This window comes from Cyprinodon variegatus, unplaced genomic scaffold, assembly GCF_000732505.1.
Source record: "Cyprinodon variegatus isolate N-32 unplaced genomic scaffold, C_variegatus-1.0 Scaffold624, whole genome shotgun sequence".
In the NCBI taxonomy this organism is placed as follows: Eukaryota; Metazoa; Chordata; class Actinopteri; order Cyprinodontiformes; family Cyprinodontidae; genus Cyprinodon; species Cyprinodon variegatus.
In genome coordinates this window covers 84,832-96,085 of record NW_015151077.1, presented here as the reverse complement: position 1 = coordinate 96,085, position 11,254 = coordinate 84,832, and the positions used below count along the sequence as shown (strand labels likewise).

At 37.7% G+C, this 11,254-nt stretch overlaps 1 protein-coding gene across 2 annotated transcripts in view; it reads left to right on the top strand.

Annotated features, from left to right (window-relative positions):
• Positions 1-11,254, top strand: part of LOC107096435 (ceramide synthase 2-like) — a 34,272-nt gene that overhangs the window by 8,256 nt on the left and 14,762 nt on the right. The window contains exons 1-4 of one of the 2 annotated variants that reach the window (XM_015393085.1): positions 5,350-5,479; positions 5,613-5,803; positions 8,408-8,525; positions 10,619-10,737. In XM_015393085.1, the coding sequence (XP_015248571.1) occupies positions 5,438-5,479; positions 5,613-5,803; positions 8,408-8,525; positions 10,619-10,737 (470 nt within the window). In that variant the 5' untranslated portion in view covers positions 5,350-5,437. Of the gene's footprint in view, positions 1-5,349; positions 5,480-5,612; positions 5,804-8,407; positions 8,526-10,618; positions 10,738-11,254 lie in introns of those variants that run through there. The other variant, XM_015393086.1, reaches the window with a different exon arrangement.

Here is an 11,254-nt window from a genome sequence, read left to right as displayed (position 1 = left end):
TGGATGGATGGATGGATGGATGGATGGATGGTTTGCCATACTATGTATTTTTTTGTTTTGTTTTTTTTGCCGTTTAGGGGTTTACCATATTAACTGAATGAATGAACAAATGAATGAAGGGTCTTTATTTCAGATGCATATGGAAAAACATCTCTGAAAAACAGACTTTCATTTTAGACAAAGAATTTTACAGTCACTATCTAAAAAAAGAAAAGCTAAAACACACAGATTGTTAATGTCCACCCCATTGAAATAGGAATAACTGAGATTATATTACTGGACAATAACAGTTCTTACAGGTAATCAAAAAATGTTTAACCATTATTTACACACTGTCTATGAAGAATCTAACAGCTATATAGCATTAATCAGCATTTTTTTTTATTAATATTTACAATTTTTTGAAGCTGTTTCAATCTGAAAAACTCACACAGAGAGAAAATACAATTAGGAGAAATGTATTGACACAATTACTTTGTCTTTGGCGCTCAGACCTTGGCAGGAAACATAGCGCTGCATTTTGATAGATATGCATGAACAGGTGTAAAGAATAGGGCTGTTTCCCCCCAGGCCTGAAACTGGTGGTGGAGAGGAGATAGATGAAGTTGGTCAGTCTGTAGACTGCTGGTTAGCGAGACGGTATGCTGAGCTTTATGGGGAGATCCAGTGGACTGCATGAGCTGATAATAGAGCTTCACTCAGGGACCTGGAAGATGGAAGTCCAGTTAGATAACACAGGTTTAGAGAACCTGTCCATGATGAGCAAGCATGAAGAAACAGTGGAGAGGAAAAACTCGCCGATGGGAAGGAAACCTCTGGCAGAACCAGGCTCAACATGGTGGTCTTTTGCCGGACCGGTTGAAATGCAGTAAGAGTTCGGGAGGAATGAAACTCTGATAAAGTTTTAGCTACAACGGTGGAGGAGGGGCTGGAAGTGGGTTGAAACGGGGTAATCTGAGTGAAGTCACAGCACATGCACCACCTGCGCACAGGACCAGACAAGTGCAGATCAGAGGACTTTTAAGATAAACCTTAGATGCTGGTTGGATTTCAAGGAGGTGTGGTTTGAAGCTTACTGGTTGTGTCATAGGCGGATGAACTTCTGTCTAGGCTACAGGTCAACTGGTTTCATTGAGGTTCAGGTAGGGGTAGAGGTAGTTCAGGTAGCAGAGTATAAAATGTTTCATTAAAGCATAATAATTAAGGGAAACCAAATGATCAGATCATCAAAGCCAGCATTGTTGACTTTTTTGTATCTTACTGCTGTGAAGTTCAATTCAGAAGATGCTATTAAATGTCCGCTATGCCAGTTTGGTTCAGTTTAATTAATATTATTGAGCTGAATTTACAAAATAGTATTTTATCAATAGAATTTAATAAAGTAATGTTGCAATTAAGCTCGTTAAGTGGAACTAGTTGATTTAACTAGGTAAAGTAGTTGTCATGATTACATTTTTGTGTGTTTCTTTATATTAATTAAACAAATATAGAAACAAATTCAAGCAAACTTAACAACAAAGTTCAATTAAAGAACAACACAGAACCCAGGATCTATAATGACTAAAGCTAATTTCAGCAGCAGTGGAAGAAGAATCTGGATATAAGAGACTTCCATCTTAATGACATGCCGCTAAGCCTAAAAAAAAAAGTAATTCAGTCCTATTAACATCTAATAACAATATTTAATTTGGATAAATACCTTTATGTTGAAAGTGTCAGGATTACATTAAACTAGTTTGGTTATCTTTGGCTGAACCAAAGTTGCAGAACATCCTTCAGCTTTGTTTTTGGATTTTTTTTTTACAGTATGTCCCGAGACTGGGTGTTCACAAGATAGCCACCAAGTAGGGGGTCATGAAATGGTTTACACAATCATTGTGATGTGATCCCTGAGGTATATGTAGGACCAATGAAATAAAAAAAGGACCATAAAATCAGCAGATGTAACAGTTAATTATTTAGTCATTTTTCTACTCTAATTCACATTGTAATTAATTTAAGTAATGATATGTCCCCGCCCTGCGATGGACTGGTGACCTGTCTAGGGTGTAGACAGCTGGAGATGGGCACCCGCAATCCTCCGACCCCGCTTGGCCTGACAGAAAATGGATGGATGGATGGATGGATGGATGGATGGATGGATGGATGGATGGATGGATGGATGGATGGATGGATGGATGGATGGAATCAAATCGCCCTTGGATAAATTTAAATACTTTTCAAATATAATAAAATATCAAAAAGTCATTCAAAAATAAACTTTATTTTAAGTTCAATATAATTGTTTTAATTGGTATATATTTTTAGGGGATTCTGAGTCTAAAATAATATTTTTAAGGCTTTTAAACTAAATAGTTGAAAAAGCTAATCATCTGAAAAATAATGCGTGATGTAAAAATTAGATTTATTCATTCCTTATTTGGTTTGTCAACTATCCCCATATATGAGAACAGTTGCAAAACATTACAAACCCTGTTCAACTACCATTTGCTTTAGGTGAAGCCATTAAATATTGCAATTTTATGGGTGTGTAGAGGACAGATGTGATTTTAAAATGTTGAAATCTTGTCATTCTTGTAAAATTAGCTTGTGCAACCCTTAATATGAAAACCATATGGTACACATGGGATTCAAAACACACATATACGTGTGGATCTGGAACTGATTTCAAAAGCACATTTGATTCTCATGTTTTTATTTTAATTCACATTGCTTTTAACATGAAACGTTCTTAATCCAAATGTAGACATGTATACATTTAGCATGTGAATCATATATTTACCACATGTTTATTTATAATTTGACTTAGACAACTTTCATTGTCATTTTGTACGTGGATCATGGGTTTCACATGTGATTTTTACATGTGAAATTCATGGGATTTTTCTCTAAATGCTTGACATTTTTATGTTTAATTTCTAAACTCTTATACAATTTTTGAAATATTTTTTTAATGTATATTCAAAGTGCATCATAGGATGTTTACATAAAAACATAGAAATAAATAAAAATACACAGTAACACATACACAGAAATAATTTGACTACCGGTAGCAAGATGCTAAGCATTAGCTATGATTAGCTAACTTTTCTGATTTCATAAAACATACTGTATGTTATGGGGCAATTTCCTCATGATGATAATGATTTCTCTTCCTGAAATCCTTTGAAATTACTTCTTACAGATTAGATGGCCAGTATTTTATTTGTAAAGTTGGAATAACAACAAACTGATAGTTGCCAAAAATTAGGGGAGACAGTGGGCTCTAACATGGCTTCAACAAAAAATGGTTTATTTTTCATGTACCCTCCCTGTTTCAACCAAGAACATCTAAATTCTGAAGAAGAAAAAAAGGCTTCTTTATTTGCAGTAGATAGAGTCTAAAAATAGGTTAAATATGGGGATGTTAACATGGCACTGTTTGCCCAACAATGGGCTTTATAGATTTATTTCCACCTGCTAATCCTCCTCTTTACTGTGAGCTGCATAAAAATGAGCATCTGTCCCTTTCTGACAAATTCATTTACATTTATTTGAAAATACGGTAATTTGGCAAATGCAACACAGAGCAAAATCTAATCATATTCCCATTAAGAAAACATATTTGTGCTGCACATGTGAGAAATGTCTCATCCCTTTTTGCCACCTTAATTTCAAGTCAAAAATGCTTTATTAATCCCAAAGGTAAATAAGACGCTCAGGTAACTCAGAGGTTATTTTTTATCCAGGTGTTGTAGGTGTTCATGCTGTCTGTAGGAAAGGATGTTCTGTAGCGGTCTGTCTTGCACTGATTCTGAAGAGGCCTCTGACTGAAGACACTGTTTTTGTCTGAAGTCTGATGATGGAGAAGATGCTCACTGTTGTCCATAATTTTCTTCACTTCATGAAGAATTTTTCTTTGTGAAATCCTTTCCAGAGGTTCTACAGGAGCTCCTAAAACTCCTTATCTCCTATCAGCATTAGTTCTGATGCTGTTACCTCAGCAGATGATGGAGGAATAGATCATACTCTCTACTACAGACTGATAGAAGATATGTAGCATCTTGCTGCAGACACTGGAGGCTTCCTTAGGAAGTACAATCTATCCCTTGTGATCAAAAGTTGAATGGAACATGGAATACATGAACAACATGCTTGATCATAGGTGTAAAATTTTACATGTGGGAGATGGAATCACATGTGAAACTCAGTATTTTTTGTAAAGGAACTTTTCCCACTGTCCCCATATTTATGAATCTACAATGTCATAAAACTAAAAAGTAAAGAATTTTACAAATAATTCTTATAGTTCTTTTTTTAAGCTTGACTATTGGATCAATATTGGTTTTATAAGAATTTCCCTATATTTCAACACAATATGACTAATACGATCATACAAATGCACTGCTTAGTAAATGCAAATATTTCCTATTTAACTAACCTTTCACCTCGCAGAGCAAAGGAATTGATTTAGATACTTAGGTATTTAGGTATCTAGCTGTTTTCTAGTTAATTTTTCTTACTTATTTCTTAGCGTTTTTAGTTGGTTTTGTCTTTATTTACTCTGGTCATTACTTCTGTATTATGAGATTTGTTCTGTTAATTTATTTCTTGCAGATTTTATCTCGTTCTCGGTTTCTCTTTAGGTTTCCCATCAGTTTTCCTGTTAATCTACCTTCATATGCCCATTATATGTTCAAACTCACCTTATCTGTCTTCACCTTGGTTTCAGAAACACCAGAACAGTGACATTAGCTTTATTTTGACCTCAACTACCAGGAAAAAAACAGAAACGATCGTTTGGTTGGTTCATTCTTTGTGATTTTATAATATTGTTAGAAGGCTTCTTTATATTCCTCTAAAATGAGCCACAGTGGTGCAGAAAAAACATCTGTGAGTCGAACAGCGAAGGTGAATTGGTGGGTTTTGTATTTGTGTAGAGGAATGAGAGCCGCAGCAGATACTTGGAATCCATTACTAGATAACAAACAGGCATTTACTTTGAAGAAGTTTAATTATTATCCATGGAGCAGGAAAGGAATACTGGCATTCCTGTTCTCCAGCTTTAGCTGTTATCCCAGGAATGAGTGGGACAACGCTTGGTGTTCAGACGGCGTGGGCTCGCCCTTATCATCTGACTGCACCTGTTTCATGTTACTTTCAAGCCAGGCTCTCATTGTCAGCATTTGCAGTGTTTGTTTTTCTCCTCTCCCCCCCAGCTCGCTCCCTCTGCCTGCGGTCGGATGAGTCTCTGAGAGGAAGGGAGGGACTACTGTTTAGGAAGGCGTGGATTTGGAGCAAAGGGAGGGGTTAATAGGTCAATATTTGTTTAGGAAATATGGCTGTATGTACAAGGCAACTGTCACATCTGTAAGCACAGTCTGCTTGCTGGTGGTTCTCCTTTGACTCTTATCAACGCCTTTGTGGATCTGTCAGGACTTACCGGTAACTTTGATGTATGGAGGAACAAATGTACCAATATTATAAATTACAGGCTCATGTAGGTAAATTCCTTCCATTGTATAATAAAGTCATATTAGGTTTGGAGCAAGTGAGCGTCACTGAATAACGATAGCATCCTCCTTTTTTTGTTGTCTGTTCTTTTAACCAATTAACTTTTCATTCCTCTTCAGCCTGGTTTTGGAGCAGAGATGTTGGACACTCTGTACGAGTGGTTCTGGTGGGACAAACTCTGGCTGCCTGCCGAGCTGTCGTGGGCTGACCTGGAGGACAAGGAGGGTCGGGTCTACGCCAAAGCGTCACATCTTTACGTGACAGTCCCTTACGCCTTCGGCTTTTTACTCATCAGATATCTGTTTGAAAGGTAAGAACCGTCAGAGAGCTGACACGCCGGCCTGATTGCCACGTGTTGCACACAGCTAAAGAAAAAAAAAGTTTGCTTCAGAAAGACTGACAGAAATCCTCTCAGTAATCCCAAAAAGAAAACTTCTGATTAAAAAAGTTTTAAAAAATTTCAGTTTTTCAGACTGAGTTTTATAAATTTTCTTTTCAAACAGCATTTTCCAGGTGATTTTATTCACCACTGGGGGCTTTCCTCCGCAGTGAGGAGGGAAGATGCATTTCTACTGGTCTATTGGATGTTCACGGTTAGGAGCAAGAGTTTATATTGGCCTTAAAGTAAACAGAATGTGATCTGGAAAACATAATTTCCTGAAAATGCATTTCATAAAACTCAGTCTGAAAAAGGAAAATTAGCAAAAATACAATTTGAAAATATATAGAAAATGGGGGGAAAAAAAGCTTGAAAAAATGAAATTGGAAGTAATATAAAAATGCTACTTTGAAAATCTTTATTTGATAAAACATTTTTTACATTTTTTTTTTCAAATTTCCATTTACTAAATGTATTCGTTTCTGCAACAAAACAGAATGAAATTCACTCTATAAGTGGGCGGCTCTTCTCATAACCCACCTATGTAACTTCACAGGGTCCAGTCAATCAATGAATGGGCTCTGTTACTTTAGATAAATATTGTGTAGCATTTTGCATTCAACAAATATACTTTGTAGTCACAATGTACTCTGACTTTATACTGAAATAGCTAATGGGTCAGCAGCTGCTACTCACAAATAAAGGGAGTAGCTTGTTTGATTTTGGGTAATACCTAAAGTCAGGACCCAAAATACTACAGACTTTGCTTTAGCTTAAGGTGCTCTATGACTGGTTTCTGATCTATACGTTCTGGGTGGATCAATGTGTGTTTGGGCCTGTTGTTGTCTTTGTTTGTGTTGATTGTCAGAGTGATTATATGTAGTGTTGCATTATGTTTTGTCTAGGTGGTCATGTGGAGCTTGGAACCTTATAAGTATAACTCCTTTTCCATCTCATCATTTAAATGTATATATTTTCCTTTGATCTCAGCCTTAAAGTCGTAGGGAAGTCATATTTAAATGTCAAATCATTCTGGCTTTAACATGTACATAAATGTACTCTTTATCAGACAATATTGTCCCAAAGTTTAGAAAATTCTATAAAAAAAAAAAATTCCTGTCTTAAAATCTGTGGGTTTTATTGTCGTTATCCTATGCAGGCCAGTTAGTTCTACGTCAGCCTGAACACATAAATTTGGCCAATCATATATCAACAGTAATCTGTCGATCAATTTTTTTCGTTCATAGCATCTTGATTCATATGTCGCAGCTAATATACACAACAGTTGAAATCAGAATAATTTCCTTTCCCATTGATTTGCCTCCCAGTGTTCACGGGGATAGACGTCTGTGTCTTCAGCAGGCGTAGAGCTAACAGAACTGGCAGCGTTGCGAGGCAAGGGCTCAAACATGTACGGCTGTAAGCCTTCTACACCAAACCAAGCTTCTGCCGCCCTGGCGTCCTCTTCCACAACATCTTCGTCCCCGCTTTCCTCCTGTAAATAAAAAATGTATGACGGAGGAGACTCATCCATGACCTCCGACACTAAACTCTCCTCCTCTTGCATGTTTCCTCTGTCCATAGCGTTTGTTGACAGTGTCGTTTCTAAGTCACCAATTTAGTGCTACTTGGTCCCAATGGAATTTCCCATTAGGAACCTACTATCACTCATTTGCTAACTGGTTAGCCAGATGTTTTCAACAAACCGACATCAATCAAACTTGCTTGTCAACCTTCCGCCACAACAATCCCGCCCCCTTGATAAACGACCAATCAAATTCACTTAATTCACTCAGGAGAATTCGGAAATGCAACGGTTGGAACAGCCGCTTCCCTACAACTTTGACTGTAGATTATTATATATAAGCCAAAACTTGCATCAACTGAACCAGAAAGCAGGCTGATCTGGAATTGTTTTTTTTTTTTTTTCTGAAAACAATTCCACATCTATCCAGGATTCTCTTTCAGATCTGCAGACTCACACAACCTAAAACTTTTCAACAATTGAAAAAGGAAAACCCAACTGTAAAGAAATTACACATTAAAATAAAACAAGCTAACCTGCTTTTAAGTTGATTTATTTTCAGTTAATTTGTTTTACTGTGTAAAAGAATTAAATATATTATCCATCTGCTTCAACTGTGAGGGTCCACCACTGTCTGTGGCAGTCTACGGGCGTAAGGCGGGGTCCACCCTCGAATGGTCACTGATCTATCGCAGGGCAACAGAGAGACATAAAACCATGCACAACACTTACACCTAAGGAAAATTAAGTGCTGCCTAAACTTACTGTAACAGTGATGCTTTTTGGAGTATGGGAGGGAGATGAAGTACCCGGAGAAATACTTAAATAAAGGTTAATTAAAAAAATAAAAGAAACACAAGATAATTAGAGCACATTATCTCAGAGTATATTACATATAGACTCTGATACTCTGAGCCAGGAACACTTTCTAATGGATAAAATTCTATTTCATTGTTTTGTTTTCAAATCCCTCCATTTGTGTTACTGAATGTGTGTTTGATGAAACTCAGGTGGATAGCGACGCCTCTCGCAGTCTGGGCTGGAATCAGACATCGGGTCCAACTAAGAGCAGAACACATCCCCATTCTGGAGCTCTATTACACGACCCAGAGCAGAAACCCACTTCAGGTAAAAAACATCAATTAAAAACTGGACGAGTTTATCCAGCAGAATCTGCCATAACTGGTTTTTCTGAATACATTTTGATAGATATAAATACTAAGAAATACATTCAACGCTATATTGATACCATGGAGATAAAAAAAAAACTCCAAAAAAATCCAGACTACACGTCAGACAGTCGTAAACCCACGCAGACCTCAAGCGGAAGTGTGCAGACAAAAACCAGCTGTGATTGGTCCTCGGTAGGCCTTTCCAGCTGTGCATCCCTAGAAATTCCAGACCGACATAACAGCAAAACTGGTTCACAACCAGATCAAAGCAACATTTAATGTGTGCAGTTGTAGAAGTCAAATCTGGCCTTAATGCCTGCTTTGGGAAGTGGTTGCCTAGTGGTTAGGGCATTGTGCTTGTGCTCTGAGTTTGAGCCCCACTCCCACAGACTGCCACTCTAGGACCCGTTGAGAATCGTCTGTGGTTTATGAGATTCTGCTTTGATAGTTTTCTCATTGCTGTTTATATGCAGATGCAGCCCTTTATTCTGAAGAACACGTCATTGTTTTGCCTACAGACAAGCTGCCACGTCGGGGGCTGTCCAATCCTTCAACTAGAAGGAGGCCAGACTGGCAGCTGGTTTTCTAATTGTTGCGTTGGTCAAAACAAAGAAACATTTACAGTATAACAGGTCCTCCAGGTTGTTTTCTTAAGGAGTGAATTTTAGTCTATTATTGTCGCAAGCAAAGAATATGTTTCGTAAATGGAAAATTGGAAAGCAATGCAATCCAGATATTAAAGATTTTAATGGTAACCTTCCTTCTTTCTCAGATTTTATTTTTTCAAAGTACATTTTTGCTTTTATTTTTTTTATATTTTGTTTACTAGTGTTTTAGGTTTTTTCAAGATTTCCCTTCTTCAGATTGAATTTAATAAATTGTGTTCTTTTCAAATTGTGTTTCACACATCATAATCCTTTCACTTAGAGGCCCAATCCTTGGTCATCTTGACCAATAAGAATGTTGTAGCGAACGTCCAGCAAACCAATAGAAATGCATCCACACTCCTCACTCCCCAGCCCTTAAATAGCGAGTCTGCAACTTCTTTTAAATATATTTATCTGACTGTATACTTTCTTTATGAAATGTTTGATTTTATGCCACACTGCTACAGCCCCGCGCATCCCTGTGTGGCCATAGCAACAACTGCTTTTCTTTTCTTTGGATGGAAGAGGCCGTCCCATTCTCGTTTATACCCCCCACCTTTAATCAAGGCACCTTCCACAGCTGTGAGTGAGGCAGTCACTCTGCTGCACCTCTCCGAAATTGTAGGTTACTGCAGAGAGTGCCGCAGACAGGAGGCCCCTGATTGGTCAAATCTACATCCTCTCTACACTATCCATATTTCCTGTTTGGTACTTTACCGGCTTGTTTTGTTTGTCTAACCGCCATTGTGGAAACAACTCATGAAGATGGACCAGCTAGAAGAGCGAGGTGCGCGAAAACGCTGGGACCCTTTCTCCACCTGGATCTCCGCTCTTTTTTTATCTAGACCCACAGCTAGTTCCTGATGTCCCTCTTGCGTTGTGGCGGGGAATAACATAGAGCAGACCACGCTTCATTATTGGGCATAAATCAAAAATATCTGCGACCAGTTCACTGCGACACACTGCTGGGGGAGGATAACCAGCCCTTTAATTGATAGTGACACTTGATAGTGAAGGGTTAGCCCTTAAGGGGGGGTTTGGGATTCAGCCTGTGATCTCTTAAAGGCAACTTTAAGAGAATTGAATTCTTAAAACTCAAGCTGAAAATGAAAAAAAAATTTATCACATTAATTTTCAAAATACAACTTTTAAAACATAGTCCTAGAAAATCTAGACAATCTAATCCACAAGTTTAGTAGGTTTTGTAGCCATGTTCAACCTTTGTCAATATAAATTTGTAAAAAGGATCAATTTTATCACTAAAATCTATTAAAACAAGTCTAGACAAAGGTTATCTACAGTTTGTGTTAATTTCCAAACCCAGAATCTTAACACAAAATGAGTTGTAAAATGTCACCTTGAATCTAATTTCTTGAACTTGCATCTTTTTGTTTACTTTTAGGCTGACATTATTGGGTTGTCGAAGAAAAGCAGTTTGCCGGTCAGACAGATTGAACGCTGGTTCCGAAGAAGACGGAGGCAGGACCATCCTGGAGTCCTAAAGAAATTCAGAGAGGCCAGGTCACTACTCAGCAATTCTTTCATGGTTTTTGTGTGTTTACTGTTTGCAAAATGACCTCACTTTGGTCATTTTCCTGAAGGAAATTTTGCCCTCATTGTTAGGTTAGGACTAAGGCTAGTTTAGGTTTAGCTAGTAATGGTTAGTAGCAGGGCTATAAAATCAATGGAAGTGAGAGGACAGCTCACTACATATAGCAAAACAGTTAAGTATATGTGTGTAGATGTGCTGACTGGTTTCCCATTATTATCCTCAGTACTATGCTACATTGTGAGGGTTTACAGGTCTTTTTGGTGAACTAAAAAAGGATATTGTTTAAAATTTATAGATACTACTCCTAACAATAAAAAAAATAGCATTAATGAGTTTATCAAACTCAAAAAACATTTTTTTGGACAGTAGGCTGACAGGAAAGGGGGTATGAGAGGGGGAGACACATGCGGCAAAGGACCACAGGCCAGATTCAAACCTGGGTTGCCCACATTGAGGACTAAGGCCTCTGTACATACTGTAGGGTCA